General features: G+C 39.2%; 3 protein-coding genes across 5 annotated transcripts; 1 reads left to right on the forward strand and 2 right to left on the reverse strand.

Annotated features, from left to right (window-relative positions):
• Positions 1 to 5,363: 5,363 nt before the first annotated feature.
• On the reverse strand, positions 5,364 to 11,189 carry LOC116032743 (beta-galactosidase 8-like). 2 transcript variants are annotated; one of them, XM_031275449.1, is made up of 20 exons: positions 11,058 to 11,189; positions 10,845 to 10,975; positions 10,491 to 10,586; positions 9,974 to 10,086; positions 9,657 to 9,723; positions 9,456 to 9,548; positions 9,023 to 9,166; positions 8,744 to 8,832; positions 8,543 to 8,648; positions 8,345 to 8,432; positions 8,088 to 8,206; positions 7,678 to 7,842; positions 7,400 to 7,596; positions 7,177 to 7,286; positions 6,996 to 7,105; positions 6,780 to 6,887; positions 6,574 to 6,684; positions 6,265 to 6,476; positions 5,798 to 6,125; positions 5,364 to 5,657 (listed from the first exon to the last, which is right to left on the reverse strand). In XM_031275449.1, exons 1-20 carry the CDS (start codon positions 11,071 to 11,073, stop codon positions 5,547 to 5,549), a joined length of 2,514 nt encoding a protein of 837 aa, XP_031131309.1. In that variant the 5' UTR covers positions 11,074 to 11,189; the 3' UTR covers positions 5,364 to 5,546. The 2 variants fall into 2 exon arrangements, with proteins under 2 accessions (XP_031131309.1, XP_031131308.1); XM_031275448.1 differs by having other exon boundaries at positions 10,845 to 11,169.
• Positions 11,190 to 11,999: 810 nt separating this feature from the next.
• On the forward strand, positions 12,000 to 14,602 carry LOC116032694 (transmembrane protein 184C). 2 transcript variants are annotated; one of them, XM_031275388.1, is made up of 5 exons: positions 12,000 to 12,119; positions 12,887 to 13,183; positions 13,307 to 13,429; positions 13,537 to 13,827; positions 14,048 to 14,602. In XM_031275388.1, exons 2-5 carry the CDS (start codon positions 12,920 to 12,922, stop codon positions 14,252 to 14,254), a joined length of 885 nt encoding a protein of 294 aa, XP_031131248.1. In that variant the 5' UTR covers positions 12,000 to 12,119; positions 12,887 to 12,919; the 3' UTR covers positions 14,255 to 14,602. The 2 variants fall into 2 exon arrangements, with proteins under 2 accessions (XP_031131248.1, XP_031131249.1); XM_031275389.1 differs by lacking the exon at positions 12,000 to 12,119 and adding an exon at positions 12,182 to 12,416.
• Positions 14,603 to 14,618: 16 nt separating this feature from the next.
• LOC116032693 (myosin-2-like) lies at positions 14,619 to 17,583 on the reverse strand. The gene is made up of 6 exons (XM_031275387.1): positions 16,965 to 17,583; positions 16,706 to 16,835; positions 16,058 to 16,195; positions 15,895 to 15,986; positions 15,578 to 15,766; positions 14,619 to 15,234 (listed from the first exon to the last, which is right to left on the reverse strand). The coding sequence occupies exons 1-6, from the start codon at positions 17,277 to 17,279 to the stop codon at positions 14,848 to 14,850; spliced, it is 1,251 nt and encodes a 416-aa protein (XP_031131247.1). The 5' UTR covers positions 17,280 to 17,583; the 3' UTR covers positions 14,619 to 14,847.
• Between the last annotated feature and the right edge of the window lie 705 nt (positions 17,584 to 18,288).

The raw sequence follows: 18,288 nt of genomic DNA on the forward strand, positions 1-18,288 counted from the left end.
GACTCGATGTAAAACACGCTGATGCGGATGACCCAAACGATCATGCCACGTAGACGCCGAAGCACGAGCAGAAATAAACGCGGAAGGTGAACCAGAAGGAACCGGCAAGGTATAGAGCCCACCGGAACTATTGCCCCGCAAAAGAATTTCCTTGGTCCGAATATCCTTCACAACAAAGAAGGAAGGGTGAAACTCAAAAAACACCTGATTATCCGACGCAAAGCGCTGAACGGATAATAAAGAGGCAGAAAGACGGGGAACATGTAAAATATGAGACAACTTAAGAGACCTAGAAGGCGTAGAAATAGAAGCATGACCCACGTTACTAATAAGTAAAGGCGTACCGTCACCAACACGTAAAGTGTCGTTACCACCATATTCTTCAGAAGTAGAGAGGGCAGCTATATCATGTGTGGCATGATGTGTTGCACCAGTGTCAGGCAACCAGGTATGAGCAGTCACGTTATTCGCCGAATCACCCTGATGAATAAAATTCGCTTGCGGAGAAACAACATAAGGCAACTTGTAACAAGACAAAGCCGAGTGACCAAATGAACCGCAAATTTGACACTGGATGGAAGAGCCTCTGCCACGGCCTCTCCCACCGCCACGTGACTGCCGACCAGAACCGCCGCCGCCGCGCCATGCAGAACCTCCGCGACCGCGAGCAGAACTAGAACCAGCACGACCGAACGGTGCTCCGCCAGCCGAACGGCCTCCTCCACCACCACGCGACTGGCGACCTCCCTGAGCAGCGAAAGCCGCCGGTGCAGCACCTCCAGGCAATGCGTAATCATCACCGGCGATGAAGTCTTGCGCGCCCAGCAAGTCAGCAAGCTCAAGGAGCGTCACCGGATGTCCTCGAACCGCTAGTGAAGAGGTGACACCCTTGAACTCCGGTCGAAGGCCGCGGAACACGTACAGGTTCTGTTCTTCCAGCGTTACCTTCCGGCCGGCGAGAGCTAAATCTTCAACAATAAGCCGAGCTCGCCCGAGATACTCTGCCGTCGACGAATCTCCTTGCCGGAGACCATGGAGTTGGCTAAGCAAGTGAAGTTGGCGGGATTGAGAGGCGGAAGCGAGGGACTGCTCAATGGCATCCCACAACTCCTTCGATGTCCGACAGCCGACGGCGATGGAGAGCACCTCCTCGGACAGCGAAGAAACCAGGAGAGACAGCAACCCTTGATCACGGCGAGACCACGCAACAAACGCCGGATTCCGAACGCGGGCAGCAGCAGCGGACGAGGTAGCAGCAGACACGGCAGGGAGGAACTCCTCCGGGCAAGGACACGATCCATCAACAAGATCAATGAGATCATGGCCACGTAGAAACGGGAGAACCTGAGTACGCCAAAACAAAAAATTGCGGTGGTTGAGTTTGATGCTAACGTAGTGATGAGCAGAAGAGAGCGACGACGCGGGAGCCGGCGCCGCAGAACTCACAGCAACATCTGAAACGGTCCGCTCAGAGGCAGAGCCGTCATTCGTAGCCATGGGAACAAGAACGAAACCCTAGCGACTGATACCAGATGAGAACAATTATGTTTGTATTAGAGTTCACAAAATATAACTGTAGGAATACAAGAGTATATATACAAGAGAATCATAAGTAAATTAGGACTGAGAATCATAAGTAAACTAGGACTAAGACTTATAGTATGACTCTATTATGTAGAGTCCTAATAGTTAACAACTTAATTATGTAACTAATAATCAGTAATTAAGAGAGAATAGGCCTGCGTTTTTCCAACCGTGTTTTTATGTCATCTTAATTATGAATTGACAGTTCCCACGTGTACGTGGGTATAAGTTTGAACGCAAAACTCAAATCCTTTACTACTCCCGTTTGGAGATGGATGGATGAAAAAAATTACGAAATATCTTTTATTTGGCTTACGGGTTCTCAAATGGTTGTACGTTAATGCAACTGCTAGCAAAACAAAGTTTATACTCTCAAATAATGCTTGTACACTAGTGTGGCTACGCTGCTTGTGAACTTATTTTGAATGAATCAAATGTTTGTTCACTAATGTAGTTGTTAGCAAAGTAAAACATCCAAAAGTGAGTCACTACTTGAGAGTGAGCACTAGGTAAATTTTATTTTTGTGTAATAGCGCGCAAACTACACGAGAGATAAATCACATTAAAAAGAAATAGTGTAATAGACTCTATAGAATAGTTGTTAACAAAAATTAAGCTTATTATTGTGATTTTCTGATACAATAATCATATTTTACTCACACAATTACACATTTCGAAATCACCACGCGTCGTTATTTGTCTTAACGTGTATAGGTGTAAAAGATAGATGCAAAATAGAAGTCAAGTTTGAAGGTTGAAACAATACAAAATTGACTCTGAATTTGAAGGAATCAATCCACCCAACATAATGTAATTCCATGCCGGAAATTCAACCTGCAGCTAGCTTAGTCAACCCAATTGTTTTCCTCGGAAGTCGCAACGTTGAGTAAGGCACATGGCGTAGTAAAAAACAATATAAACTTGTAAGCAAAAATATATAGGATAAAGTTTTTTTTTTTTTTAAATGAAGAAGAAATTAAAGAAACAATATATTCAAAAGATAATGTACATTTAAAATTCATAAATAATTAATCATGATCGATTTGTCACTTATCACATATCAATATGTAATTAACGTACTCGTGAGAGAGATTTTACTATCCATTATATAGATACATGTGTAAAATCATGTTTTGTAAAGAATGAGAATAAATTACAACCATCCATCACAAAAGTTAAATGATTATGATTATAGGTCACAAACAAAAGACTTTATAATTCTAAAGAACATTGAATGCTTAATTAAATTAACATAAATTTGTACCAAGGTGCTAATTTAGGGACAAACACACCCTAACAACATCAACCATACAATCCCAAAAGTGACGACACATGAAAAGAAGCCATCTAATTCACATATATATGAGTTTCTCTATAAACACGTGTCGTATATATCAAGTACCAACCAATATATATTAATTTTCAAGTACATATCATCATGGATTACAACTATTTAATTAGTTGGGTCTTAGAAAAGATTATTCGCTTAATATGTATTTTCATCTAGTTAATTGATGTACGTCCCTTTCATTTGCAAGAATCTTGACCACCTCTTTTCACTATTTTTAGACTAGTAATCATCCACCTTAGCTTATTATTAACACTTCAGGCTACTTTAAAACAAAAAATAATATAGACTATAATAAAATCATAAATATAGTAATAATATATTATATGTGTGGGAGTGGTGGCTGGCAGCCTTGAAAGAAACGTAGGTGGAAGGGAAGACATCATACATGAGAGCAACGTTTTTCAGTTACATCCTTTGTACTAATTAATTAATTAAAACACAACAATAATACTAGGACAACGTACTCTAGTTAAGTTGGAGAGATTATTAATTATCTCCGTAATTACAAATGACAATACAACTCAACCTTTTAGGTTTGAATCAATTAACAATTAGATTCACAATGCAGAATTTATCTCGTGTATATTATTGAGTAATGATTGCGAGTCTTTTCGTGACAAAAAACACAACAACAATTCCAATATGAAAAAAGATTGATATATATATATTTTTTTTGTAAGGGTTATAATTATTTTGGTTTTTACTTTTTTTTTTTTTTTTTGTACAAATAAATCTCTTTTTTTTTTTTTAGAAGAAAAGGAGAAAATATGAGATAGTGAATGCAATCATAGTGTTTTTGACTGGGTTGGGGAAAATAATGTCTGGATTCAATTCACGTGTCCACTTCAGTGTTGAAAAGGCAGACACATACAAAGGTGACAGCAAACCACCTTGTTGGCCCCACCATGTCACTACTTTCGTTATTTACATGTGAACCCAATTTTCTTATTTCTTAATTCGATAATTACCACGTGATGTTCATGCAACTTGCAATCTGCTTTATCAATTATCACTTCTTTTAAAAAAAATATTCTGTTGCCTTTTCTTTTCTTTTTTTTTTTTTTCTATTTTTTTCCTTCGTCAGGAGATTCTTTTAATTTCCTTTGGTGGTAAGTGAAAGCCATGGCTATGAAGACGGCGTTACCAAGGTACGAGTAGAATCAGACCGTTTAATTCTTTGAAATAGTTTAATTAGTTACAGTAGTGATTGATCTTATACCGATTTAATTATTTACGATTGTACTTAACTTTTAATTCTTTATTTTTTCTACAATTTTTATTTTGATTTTTATTCACTTTTAAAATATAATACTAGACTTATTTCTAGCTTAAAATTTCAACCAGTAGTTTTAGACTTGGCAATTCAGTTTGAACAGGTCAGTTCCCTTGTCATGGAAATGCTATACATAAATCACATCCAAGTGTGAACTCTTTTTAATTTTTATTTATTTATTTTCTGAACCAACAAGTCTGAACCAAAAAAAAAATTATGGAAAATAAATGTGAATATATATAGTAAGGTCAAAACTGTCAACCGATTTTCAAGATTTATTCAAACCCAAAAAAGAAATCCTTATTTTGGAAACTTCTAAATTAAAAACTCCTAAAACCTATAAATGTAATTTCGTCCAAAGGCAGTGGCAATTTGCACCTTACTGCCTATATATATTGTGCCCCGAAGCCGTTCAGAGCTCACTCAGAAAACATCAGAGCTCAGAGCATTCAAATAGCCCTTCCAAGAGCCACCGCCGATAGATCACTAAGGAACAAGATGGCCGGAGCCGGGAACATGATGATCAACGGTGGAAACATGACGAGGTCAAGCAGGGTTGAATATGAGCGTCCGATCCCCATGAGAGGGCAAGTGAAGGTGGCTGCGGTTAGGGGCTTAGCGCACTCACTGTCTTCTATTCTCTCTAAAGGGGCTCGGTCTCCTCGCCGGAGAACCGGCCTGTAGAGAAAGAGAGAGAGAGAAAAGAGCTTTGAACTCGCCGGCCGGAGAAGGATGGGATCGGGAAAGAGATCAGAGCACACCCAGTTTTGTTGTAGTTGTTGTCTTGTTCTTAGAATCTTAGGATCTTGATGAGCTTGGTCTGCTGAATTTCTTGTACATTTTCCTCTAATTTCTTCGAGATTTGTATAGTTTTGGGTTTAATTCCAATTCTCTTGATTGAGACAAATGCTTCACTCTGATCTCATCTTCCCCATATAATTAACGAGCTAAAATCTAGTAAACCAGTTTAAGTTGTTCATAATTAATCGATTCAAACAAGCTCAAATAGATCAATAGGTCATTTCTATCTAGAGTTAAACTTGTAATCTTTCAAATTATCAATTTAAGTTGTTTATAGTTGATCGATTCAAATAGGCCATTAGGTCGTTTCTATTGAGAGTTGAACTTGTACCCTTTAGGTTTACGAGTGAAAGGTTGGGTTGCCCAAGCTTAGTTTTCTTGATTAAAAGAAGGATCCTAATTTCAAGAAAAAAAAAATGAAAACGGAAGATAAATGGAGATGGGATTCCTGAAATGTTTAGAAAGATTGCATCTTTATTCAATCATGTGTAGTCTAAAGACAAGAAGAGGAGATAATCATCCATGGAAGATGGTGGCTCAAGCACTGCAAATGGCTTTAACTGCTAAGCTCTTGATGACTCCAGGACAAGGGTCTCCAAGATTAGCTGCAGTGACTGGAATTGAACATTGTGTTTTCCCTACACAGACCTGCATAATAACACAAACGTGCAGTCTCGTCAGTTTAAACTTTTAGTTAAAACGAAATCGACAGACTTATCAGTTTAAATTTTTAGTTAAAAGGCTTGAAATTCTGCAACAATGTACAGATCACTGAATACTGCAGTTACCTGATGAAGGATTGATGTGACATCAGAATGGCAGTTCCCTGGAGAGAGTGTTCCACATTCTCCTCCCGGAGTTCCAAAGCTGGCGAAACGAATCGATCCAATCTTCCATCCTCCTTCACAGCTCAGCTGAAGCTCAGGGTGTTGAGATTCAAAAGCTTGGTTCATCTTCCAGGAGCCTACAGGTGGAGGATCAGCCTGTGATATGTGTGCACATATCTCTTCCCCATTTCGCGTCGCCAGGGAAATCTTTGACGGGTCTCCCCCGAGCTCTTCATGAAGAACAAGCAGGTTTTCGCCCGGGTGTAACCAGCTGCGAGGTATGTGGTACCTGGAAATGATTTCAGGGGTGTTTGGCAATTAGCTGATAGCGGATTGTGTTAGCTGTTTTGATCAGCGGGTAGAATTAGCAGTTTGTAGAAATGTGTTTGGTAAATTAGCTGTTTACTGTTAGCTGCACTGTAACTTACAAAACTTGAGCAGGTTGGCCACATTTGTTTATACATTTGAATGGATCATAAGCTCCCCGGTAATCGCATTTTTTGGAACAGCCTGTTGGTGAGGAATGATAGGCAGACCAATATCTCCCTATGCTCTGTCCATTAATCCATGCTTGGCCTTTCCCCATGCTACCTAGGTTTATTGAAACCGGGCCGCTTCCCTCAGGAGCAAGGAACATTGTCTGAGAACAAGAGATTAAAAATTCGAGACAATTAAGGTTGCAACAGAAAACAATCTTGGAACAGTCATCCTAGATATAATCAAGTGCATATATATACCTTGTACCATGTCAAGCTCTGGTTTACAGGCAAAGAATTTCCATGAATCCACAATGAACTGTTTGCAAGAGCAGTTTTGTCGAGTCCAATGTGTTCACCTTCAAGGCCTACCTGGAAATGAAAGACGTGGCAGTTCAAAACCTTTCTGTAGGGGAATTGCAGGGTGAAACGAACAGAAAGCTATTAACCATGTTAAAACCAGGAACCTGATAGATCCATTTTGCGGAAGAAAGATCTTTCTTGGAACTCTTGTGGTCACCTAGGACAACAGAAAATATCCCCGCCCCTTGTATATCGAACCACGGTCCATAGTTCTGAAAATGGAAATTATTCATAAGAAAGAAAATACCTTTGAAATAAGCACAGGCAAAGCCTACACTTCTATCTTGCTCAAATTGTAACTTTTCCAGGAATAGAATCACCTGTAAACCAATCATCATGCTCAGTATATCCAATGTGTTGGTTCCTTCGTTAAGACGGATCTTCTCGCTGAATTTGAAGTCCGGAACATCATGGTTACCATAGCCAAATCCTATAAAAGGTTCTGAATAAGATGTCTGTTTATGTGCTATCTTAGTATAAGTTTCTTGATGAAGTAGTTACCGATAAGTTTCTTGTTTACAAAGACGAGAGCTGCATGCCCCAAACTGCTAATGGTTAGTTCTGCTTCTTTTGTTTTGCCCCGCTCAATAATGTTCTGATCCACATTTATACTGGGAAAAGAAGAAAGAAACGATACTTATAAATGCTGCAAGATGTAACAAGGAGCTAAAAATACTGAATAGATTAGGAAAGTCGAAGAAAGAGCCAAAAGTTTCAAGTTTACCTTGTTGTATACCAAAGAAAATCACTTTGATCTTTCGTGGTATTTATCTGCTCCAGTAAGCTCGACGCCACAAAGGAACCGTTGCCTGAGACACCAACGCTTTCTTTGAACCAGCCCCAAGTTGAGGATGCCAGAGAAGACATAGTTGCGATGGGATTCTCAGTAAAAGTACTGCCAAGAGTCTTCTGTGAAGTGACCTGATTCCATAATAGTACAGAATTAGCTTCTAAAACTGAAGAAAACACGGGGAATCATTCGTGTCAGGAAAAAAAGATTACCCTTGCTGTGTTGAAAACGACGTTTTTACAGTCGGGAAGAATGCTCACAGACCAAGCAGGAAGGAAGTATGATTTCCCTTTAAATTTGACAGTTGCATCTTTCGTGCTTCCATAGTTGGCTAGAAAAGCCGCACATTTCTTGGAGGTTTTATAATATACATGTGCCTGGAAACGCACATTAGCTACATCAAAATTAAGAAAGAAACAGCAAGTTTTCCACTATTAGATCATGAAGCATTGAAGCCTACTCCAAAAACGCGTTTTTTATCAAGGAAGACCACAGAATGTGCAGTGCTTTGATAGCGTGACTTGGCTTTCTCAACACTATCAATTGTTGGATTATCATATGCATCGCCTGGAAAGCTGAAACGTTGCTAGATACACACCTTGGGTTTTAAATCTTAGCATACCTCAAGGTTTGGTCCAAGTGAAACACGCTTAGGATTTGCATGCACCAAATAGTCTTCGCAATGCCTGATTGCTAAGTGTAAGTCACGCAGGTGTCCCCATTTGGGCTGCCTTATAAAACCTGCACGTCGTTCCTCTCATATGACAACGGGGAGTAACCAGAAACAGAAATAATCCACAAAATTGCCAAAAATAACCAATGTTCTGACCGGTGAATTCATAAGAATTTGTTGCTGAAATGAAAACCAGAATATATTACCATACTCATCTATCGGGGCATCATAGTCATAGCTTGTTGCAACAAGAGGGCCTCCAGCTGTTCGCCCAAAGTTGGTACCACCAAAATACTGGAAAAAAAAAGTACCCGAATGATCTTCAAAGGAAAAAGGTAAACGAATAAGAAATTCTATATGAATTGGGATAGATTTTGGGAAAGGATACACAACTATAGATTTACCATGTAATAATTTTGAAAGGAACCGCCAGTTTCAAAAAAGCGTGCAACAGCAAAAGCCAAGTCCTCCACAGGTCGATAAGGGACGGGATAACCAAATGCAAGAAACCTGAATAATTACATAACACTCACTTTTTCTAGCCATGACAAACACTGGATTTGTGATGTGTAAGGGAGTAGAGAGTAAATGCATAGTTCTTTTACCATCCACTATAGTTCTCGGTCCACATCTTTGGTTTAGATTTGGAATTTGGTGTGAACCGATCACAGTACATCCCATTACATGTATTTATCTGCATTATAATAGGATTTCTTTAGCTTCAAATGAACATAGTATCTGTTTTTTTCGTTTTCCTAACTAAAAACCAGGCTATGGTTCTTCAATAATGCAGAAAACAAACCGTAATGCTAATGAAGCAACAGTCTTCGAGGTCACTGCATTTTTCTAACATCTACAATGGATAACAGCAGGAAAATACTTACAACTGGATCGGGTGCATCGCCCTGCTGGCACATCACCCAGGGCACGGTTGTATTAAGGCTAACAGCGGTTTCTGCAGCCCATTTTACATATAACTCCCCCGCTGTCCCATAGGAACCCTCAACATTTCCATATTCATTTTCTACCTGCCATGTATACAATGCATGGTTTAAGCCAGAAAATGTCGTAGATATCTTTTGTTTCTCAAAATGCAAGAAAATGATATCTGTGGGAGTGTGAGATAGTGGACTATTACGCCTTTTTTTTTCCTTTTCTTTTGGAGTGGTGGGGGGTTGGTTTAATTCTAATGCGTGTAGTTTCCCTTAAGGAGATCAAGATTCAAGAGTACCTAAAATGAATCGTCTGCTCATCAAACCAAAAGATCGAAACTTTCCCCATTACAATAAAACTATTGAAAATATAGGAGTAAGCCACCTGAGCAAGAATTATTGGGCCTCCTTGTGATGCAAATAGGTTCTCGTCCTTCATTAGGTTAACGATCTTTTCAAGAAAGCGCTTCATTTCATTCTGTTCTTGACAATAATGTACATTTTGGAACTAAGTTATAACAGCTTTAGAGAGTCATCGAAAGAAATTCAAGCAAGATGAACCCAACATGTGGGTAGAAACCAGTACCATAAAAAGGCCATTCGTTGTTCGAAACTGGATTCCAGAAATCAAATGCAGCCACATAGGAAATCCCCTGCTCAAACATGAAGCAAAAGATATCAAATGAAAAACGATGATCTTGTTAGATTTCCTATTATGGAAATGGGGTTAGACTTGTGTCTCAACTCTCAACCCCACCACAAAGAAAGATAACATTTCCCTTTTATGTCGTCTCTATGGTTTATTTTGATGAAAACTAGGAAAAAAGCAGATGTTCTTGGATATTATAGGAAGTATGAGATACTTCCATTGGTCAAATGAAACAAGCTACCATGAAAACAGACCCATAATTCCATTCAGCACAGGCATATGGTCCAATCCTCAGATGCACATAGAGACCGGCTTCTTGTACTGTCTTCACAAACCTTACAAGGTCAAACCTACCTTCAAAGTAGTACTGCAACAACACAAAAATTTAAAATTGTTAACAAGGAGTACCATGATATTTTGGTAACAGTCAGCACCATGTTCCGATGGCACCTGCCAACCAACCTCAACTGCACAGCATGACTTTGATACCAATTATCAGATCAAGCGCTTACCACTACGCCAAAAGCTATAGCTAGTAGCGAAGAAGCAACTTTATTTTCAGTGGCAAGATGTCGGCCTTGGCTCTCTCGCCCAACAGAAATTTGCCAGTAGTAACGGCAGTAAAGCAATAATTTAGTGTTTAATTACAGTAGAAAATAACAGACTAATGGCTGCTGCCTGCTACAGCAAGTGTAACCCAATAAACTATTACTGCCATTGAAACTAACTTCTTATATAACCAATTGCATAATTTCCAGCTAAAGTTTTTACCTGTCCTCTGACAGGCTCATGATAATTCCAGAAAACATAACTCTCAATCACATCCAATCCTCCTTCCTTTGCCTTCCTAATAATATCCGGCCACACCTAAAAAACATTGCCAAAAAAGGAAAAAAAAGAAAGAGGCTTAGGTTTCTATAGTTGACCAACTCAGACAAGAAAGACTAATAGGCTGCTCGAGTCCAACTTGTAACCTTATGATTATCGAATCATCGGCCTGACCAACATGGTTCGACCCATGATGGAGTTCTTGAATAGTGTATCATTGACATTTTACTAGAATAAAAGACAAACATTTTAAGGTTATATCAGTAGCATTATACTAAAATTGAGAATCACACTCACTTCTGGGGTTGCTCTTGGATAGTGTATAGACCCAGACTGCAAAACCCTCCTCTTTCCATCAATGACCAGTGCCTTATGATCATATGTCACACTTACTGAAGCACATCCTCTGAAACAAAAACCACCATATGCTGAAACCAAAAACAAAATAATCAGCAAAAAATTCTTTCTTTCCATGGGTCTGTCAAATGCACCACAACATGAACAGAGTACTTAGTGCAGGGCTCATATAGCAGAGAAATGTAATTGTTTTAAGGAGAAATTGTCTTGCATTTGTGTTGTGGGTGAAAAAGGAAGAATCTTGATGGGATATTTCTAGACAATTTCGGCCTCTAGCTTTGGGACTATTAGGGTGATGATTGGCAACAGCCGTATGCTGATTTTTGTTTGTTCTTATGCTTGTCTTTGTGCTTCTTGTTGTGATTAGTGAGAATGAGGATATGACTAATAACAAATTTCAAGAAGCCCCATGAGAGAATCTTTGCCCTTTAGCTCACCTTTAGAACAACGTTAATTATTTTGATTGCTTAAACCTATAATCCGGTCTAAAGGTTGTTAAGTTTTCTTAGCAATTCAACATGCAACCATTTGGAAAAATATTTTAACAGCCCACACAACCTGGTTGGACAATTAGTTTGATAATTACAAAATTTCAAGTTTGATTAGACTTTATTCATTTAAACCAGTCAACTATGGATAACATAAGTTGATTTACCTCTTTCTACACGTTATTAGGTAATAAAAAAATATTTACCTTCACAAGCATAGATAGTTCAATTGGTTCTTAAGTAGTAAATTGTGAAAATAAATACAGGGTTGAACCATTGATCTTGATTTACATATTCACTATTCTATCGACTTTGCATGTAAGAATTAGGAACTAAGAATCTTAAAGGTAAAGAGAATTTTGCATTTTGTGGATATAAATTTTTTTTTCCAATATTAACTTTATGAAACTAAACTAGTCCACCTAATATTAAATATTTAAAAATAAAAAATCTATCATTTTCCTACTTTTATTTTTATTTCTTTTAAAATCAAGAATGGAAAAAAGTTTAAATTTTTTTGTAAAAAAGTAAATCAGGAATTAACTCTCACTGTACAGTGTACGATAATGCTGTAAAAATCTTGTCGATAGAATCGTTGAAGAAAAACATGTCCTGATGCGTGGTTTACTCGCTTGCCTTTTCTAAATCTACGAACTTTCAAAGCCCACCACGTAAGGAGATTTGCCGGATTTGTACACTGATTCGCATCTCCCGCTAAATTCACTCAGTAAGACTCTATCTTTGATGCTCTTGAATCTATGAAGTCCACATACAAATTTGCAGTGTTTATGGGAGTCAAACTATATTGGGTTCATGCTTGTCTTTGAGATTTTTTCTTTCCTTCGACTTGATTGCAGCATCTCTGGTGATTTGTTATTTTGATGTTTTCTTCGTTATTGGGTGGTTCTGGTTTTCTTGTATGTCTGAGATTGCTTGGTTATTCTCTGTGCGATGCTTATGAGCTCGTTCAATTTGCTGTAGAACTTCAATTGTGATTTTCCTTTGAGAACTTTGCTGCAACCAGGTAAAAAAGTTGGTATCTTTGTGTGTGTGTGTGTGTGTGTGTGTATGCTCAAGCACAATTTGATGGACCAAAAAAGAGTGAAATTTTCACAGTTAATCAAGCTAATGTATTCTTGGGTAACGAGGGAAACCCACGGTCACTATCCGAGGCCAATAGGCCGCTCCATTGGGAGTTGAATTTGTAATGTTGTGGTTACCAAGTCAACAGTCTGACTATCCTAGTATTCTTGAAGATGGGTATTCTTGCTGGTCTATGTTTCCTTTTTGTATGGTATAGTACTGAAGTTTGGAGCTTTAACTGTTGGCTGGACATCTAGCCTTGGCTGGACATCTAGCCTTGGGCATTTTCAGTTATGTGGTTTTTTTTCAAAGGGGCTGTGACTTTATGATTGTTATTTGGTAGAAATAGGGAAATTTAAAGATGAATATATAGAACTTTGAAAAATTAAATTTTTTTTACACAATTTGCAGGCTTTGGTTTGGCTTTGTGCATACTTCTGAAGAATGGATTTCACGAAGATGAACCGCGGGGAGCTTACTATGGCTGGAGCTGGGATCTGTACATTGCTTTCAATGCATTTGACAATACAAACTTTGACTCAGCACCTCTTTTACTGGAAGAACCCAAAGGAACAGAAAGCGATTATAATAATTATACTTATGGCTCCAATTTATGCTGTTGACTCGTTTTTGGGGTTGTTGGATATTAGGGGAAGCAAAGAATTTTTCATGTTTCTTGACTCAATTAAGGAATGCTACGAGGCTCTGGTAAGTAGGTGCTTGGTCCAATGCACTAAACTCTTTTTTTTGCTGCACGTTTTGTTTGCTTATTAACCAGCAAATAAACCGCCTTTTTTTAATGGTGTGTTCCGTATATCCCCTCACTTCCAGGCAATTGCTAAGTTTTTGGCGTTACTGTATAGCTATTTAAACATATCCATCAGCAAAAACATAGTGCCAGATGAAATCAAAGGAAGAGAGATTCATCATTCGTTCCCAATGACTTTATTTCAGGTGCGGTTACACTTCTTTCAGTAAAACTGAAGATGGAATTACTAAATTGGTTTTTGAATACTTGGTTGCAGCAATTCGTCTAACCTATAATTTTTGGCAAAGTGCAGCCCCGCACTACTCGTTTGGACCACCATACACTAAAGCTTCTCAAGTACTGGACATGGCAATTTGTTATTGTCCGTCCCATAAGCTCCATTTTGATGATAACGTTACAGATTCTTGGATTCTACCCTAGCTGGCTCAGCTGGACGTTTACCATAATACTCAACATTTCATTTTATGTTGCAATGTATTCCTTGCTTGCTTTCTATCATGTCTTCTCAAAGGAACTGCAACCACACAAACCGCTTTCCAAGTTCCTCTGCATCAAGGGGATCGTCTTCTTCTCCTTTTGGCAGGTAGTGTCTTAAATCCTCCCCAATAGAAAGACTACAAGAATTGCAACGAGTAATAGCAAGATTTTTTATGACTACATGCTTTCCTTAAACCAGTTTGGTGTCTTGGATTTTGCAATGAACTTTTGTTGATTTCTATAAACTTGCTTTCAGATTTCTGCTTGAAGTTTCGAGAACTAACCACTGTTTTTCACTAAACGTGTTATTCCTTGCCCTTTTTCAGGGGATCTTGCTCGACATTCTGGTTGCGATGGGCATCATTAAGTCCCAGCACTTCTGGTTGGACGTAGAGCACATTCAGGAAGCCATTCAAAATGTCTTAATTTGTGTTGAGATGGTTTTCTTCGCTCTTATGCAGCAATACGCATTCCATGTTGCTCCCTACAGCGGAGATATGGAAGCCAAATTTAGACTTAAGAAGAGTGAATAATTTGCTCCGTGCACTAGACTGCTGACTGGTATTAATTTACTCGAGTTTGGAGAAAAGTCCGGTGTTATGCAGCCAGAGTACGCTCTTATGTCCACATTGCTGCATATTAGTTTTCTATGGTGTTATGCAGCAATATGCATTTTGTTAGTGTATTCTTGCTGTAAATGCTCTATGATTTCATATATTTTCAAGCTTTGTAAAAAAAGGTAGTGTTAAGAGTCCACATTGAAAAATATCAGAGAAACATATGGATTTATCAGGCTATGTGTTAAACTATGATTGGATTCAGTCTTTAGTGTGGTTTAACCCAGTCTTAGATTATAACATGGTATCAGGGCTTGTTCGGTTCACTTAAAAGGCAGAATACCATGATGAGTGAATGGATCAGACAGGAATTAGCTGATACAAAATTACTGTTCATGATTAAGTGACATGATTTTGCTTCCTATTTATGCCTGTTCTGTACATTTCCTTTTTCTCATTGATCTTATAAGAACAAATATGTGAAGATTTAACCTTGGACCAACACAGAAGCTATATGAATCATGTATGAGAGTTGCCAAGATCAACTACATCTTGTTATCTTCTGATCTTCATCTCCCACACCATATCTTTGAACCCACACCCCTATCAGGCTGTCCCAGCTTCTTCATTGTTGTTTTTGCCTCCTTCAATCTAGTCTTGTAATCTTTCTTCCAAGATTTGAACCTCTGCTTCAGCTTTGCCAAATCCTCTTTGGCGCTGAAGCTCGAAACCTCTTGTCCTGATTGAATCCAAGAACTGCTCTCGGGATGATTGTCCAAAGCGGTTCTAAACTGGGCATTATGACAGGGAGAATCCACCCTGCCATTTACTTGATGTCCAGCATCCTTGAGCATACAAGAAGGTTTAAACGCGAGCCTCCCAGAAGAGGTTTCGGGTAATCTTGGAGATCCATTCCCAGCAGCAGCCTGTCTTTTCCTCACTGCAGCTAGACTTGTCTACATAATTTCAGCAAAAAGAAAGTCTAGATGACAACTAGTTACCATATATGATCAATCTTCCATGTAAACAAGGAAAAGTACAAATAGGACAATCCAGCCAAGTTGGTGAGACTATTGACTCAATAATCATAAGGTTACAAGTTTGGCTCCTGGTGGGAACGTCCTATTTGCCTCCTGGTTTGAGCCGATTAGATATGGGCAACCTAGATTGGTTTACTTCCTTGTGGTGCTTTGTCGGTTAAGGTCACAGGGTGGGATTTACCCAGTGCACACACTTGGATAGGTGACTGCGAGTTTCAAAGTAAAAGTACAAATGTCAGAAGAGTGATGGTAGACTAACTTGTATAGATGTCAGCTGATCTTGCCACATCTTCTCCATGTATTGCATCCTCGATTCATATTGCTTCCATTTCGTTTCAAATTCTGCAATGCGTTTCTTCAGAGAAGCATTTTCGTCTTTCTTCCTCTCCAGAGCTGCCTCAGTAATCAGAACTTTTCTTCGCAGATCAAGTAAAACTATCTGTGGAACCTGAATATGATATAAGCCTTCAGATCAAACGAAATCGCTCTAAAAGATCCTGACTAATCAGTAACATCATTAAACTTGTTCTGCATAATCTTAGGTCTCATCATTCTGCATCTGCTATAAATATATACCTTGGTGAGTTCATTCTTGTTGCCAAGGTTGTCTGTATCTCGGCTTGCTATTTGCTTATCAAATTCCCTTCGCGCCAAGCAACCTCGAATGCCTATAGAATGCAAGCATAGGAGGATTTAGTTACTCTTGCCAGAAACCATATTTGAAAATCAATGATCTTACCAGCCTGCAAGCATATGATCCCTGTAAGGTGTTCGGTTCGCTTTCTATGTTCCCTTGTGTGTTTCTGAATAATGACAATGGCTCTCAGTCTTTTTACAAGACACTGATAGCCATTTCTTGCATTTTCACCCCTCACAACTGCAAAACAATTGCAACATTAATGATTTCACAAGCCCAGCTCATGATCAGAGATCAGACATTACACCTAATGTATCAAGCCCTGACAGCCACAATGTGGGAGTCGCACCCAGTGTGATGGATGCCAAGTACTGGTCCTTCCACCTAATGAGCCGCTAAGTCACCAATTTAGGGCCTCTACAAATTTTGTAGGGCCCGAAGCGAGGAATTTTGCCTTTTATGGACATTAGAGATCATATATTACACCCAATGTGGACGCAGGATTGAGTCCTGGCGGTCGCAGAGTGAGAGTTGCACCTAATGTGGTGGGCATCAAGCACAGGTACTCCCACCTAATAAGCTTATGAATCACTGCAATTTACCATCTCCACACATTTTGTGGGGCTCGGGGCAAGGGATTTTGCCTTTTGTGGGCAAGAGATCAGACATTACAGGCAAAAACAGACAAATAAAACTGCAAGAATTTTTGTCAGATTCTGTTCTGCATTTTTGTTTTGGTGAAGTAATTACATGATTGAAGTGCAATTGCTCCCATCTTAAGCTCATGATAGTATCTGCAGGCTTGGTGGCCTCTGAAACACCTCTGAATTATCACTACCCCCTTCTGCAAAACTCCTCTGTCCTCCTCATCTTCTGCAGCCTGTGAGACAGACAACATTAATTTCCCCTCAAATTTTCAGAAAGAAATTGAACTCCATAAAACATGACTAGAAATCGAGGACTCTACGAACAACCTTAATTTACATACAAACTATAAGGGCAACTTTACCTCATTGAAATCATGGGGTGAATCGCTCTCTGAAGATTCCTGCTGATGAACAGAATCAAGAAAAGCCTCTTTCTCTGTACTTGTTGAACAACAACTCCCTTTACCTGCCTCATTTTCTCCAACCAAATCACTGTTCTGGAAGGTGACCGGCAGTTTCATCCTGGCCCGCGGCAGCCGGGTCCTCATCACCGGCCGAGCCGGTAATGCCGGCAAGGAACCCTCCGGCGGCGGCGGCTCCTCCGCCTGCTGGAGCTTCAACAGCATAAGCTCCAGCGAGCTAAGAGTCCTCATTTCACACGTTCTCGTCGTCCCCATTCCAAAAAACTCCCAAAGACCACACCTTTCTCTCTCTAGAGGAGCGTTTTGGGTTGAAAACCGGCGCAAAAGCGAGACTTTATCCAACCCCGGAATAAATTAATGGGGGGAACATAATCTGATAATCTGATAATCTGCCAATGCAATCTGGGATAAAATCTAAATCTGGGAGGATTTAGGAAAGTGGGCAAGTCTTGAATTTGGCGTTACTTGAGGGAGCAGCAAAAATCCTGGGTTCAGTGGAGGAATGATCAGACTTGCATGTGTGAAGTGTCATAAAAAACTTCGCTTTTAATTTGTTCTTGCTTTGTCCGGACGACTGTGACGGATCCATTGGAGTCGTATGGTCCGAGGTGGTCCCGTTTCGGCCGAGAATGAGAATTACTGTCGCTGTTAGAGTGGATTAGAGAAATGGGGATTGGAGCTGGGTTGCAGTGCAAGACAATGTGGCTTATGATGAATGGGATTACAGGTGTGATGGATTACCATGATTGGTTCTTGCACAATGTGGGATTCTCAATGATTCTTGGTCGTGACAAAAGATTTTGTTATCTCATGTAGTAAATCCGAGATTTATATTAGTTTATTACCTAATTTGTCAAATTTTATAATAATTAGAAGTTTAATCTCAGGCATGGACAGCTCAGTTAGAGGTAAATTTTGAAAGAAAAAAAAAGACGGTATGAAATTGGGGATTTAACATTTTTGGGAAGAAAGTTTAAACTCACCGATATGAACGATGAGAACTGAATGATTGCTACTAGACGTGGACGTGACGGTGGTACGGACAGATGACAAGAATAATTATTACGTAACCCTAGCTAACTGATACCAGATGAGAACTGAATGAATTGTATTGAGAGAATCTCAAGCAAACTAAAATAGGAAATCACAGGAAACCTGGAATAGGGAATCATAATCTGACTCAAATACATAGAGTCCTAATATGAACAATACCTTTAAAAAATTGTCAATTTATTTTGACAAAACACAAATACATTAACAAAGA

This window comes from Ipomoea triloba, chromosome 10 (genome assembly GCF_003576645.1).
Source record: "Ipomoea triloba cultivar NCNSP0323 chromosome 10, ASM357664v1".
NCBI lineage: Eukaryota > Viridiplantae > Streptophyta > Magnoliopsida > Solanales > Convolvulaceae > Ipomoea > Ipomoea triloba.

Bases quoted from the DNA above. Each gene is read 5' to 3' on its own strand.
- LOC116032694 (XM_031275388.1), top strand. From the start codon at position 12,920: ATGGATTTCACGAAGATGAACCGCGGGGAGCTTACTATGGCTGGAGCT. The intron at 13,184-13,306 runs GTAAGTAGGTGC...CCTCACTTCCAG, and splicing joins AGGAATGCTACGAGGCTCTG to GCAATTGCTAAGTTTTTGGC. The intron at 13,828-14,047 runs GTAGTGTCTTAA...GCCCTTTTTCAG, and splicing joins TCTTCTTCTCCTTTTGGCAG to GGGATCTTGCTCGACATTCT.
- LOC116032693 (XM_031275387.1), bottom strand. From the start codon at position 17,279: ATGGGGACGACGAGAACGTGTGAAATGAGGACTCTTAGCTCGCTGGAG. The intron at 16,836-16,964 runs GTAAAGTTGCCC...TCTGTCTCACAG, and splicing joins CACCCCATGATTTCAATGAG to GCTGCAGAAGATGAGGAGGA. The intron at 16,196-16,705 runs GTAATTACTTCA...ATTGTTTTGCAG, and splicing joins AGCAATTGCACTTCAATCAT to TTGTGAGGGGTGAAAATGCA.
- LOC116032743 (XM_031275448.1), bottom strand. From the start codon at position 11,021: ATGGAAAGAAAGAATTTTTTGCTGATTATTTTGTTTTTGGTTTCAGCA. The intron at 8,433-8,542 runs GTAAATCTATAG...TTTTTTTTCCAG, and splicing joins CCTTTCAAAATTATTACATG to TATTTTGGTGGTACCAACTT. The intron at 5,658-5,797 runs GTAACTGCAGTA...GTTATTATGCAG, and splicing joins TCACATCAATCCTTCATCAG to GTCTGTGTAGGGAAAACACA.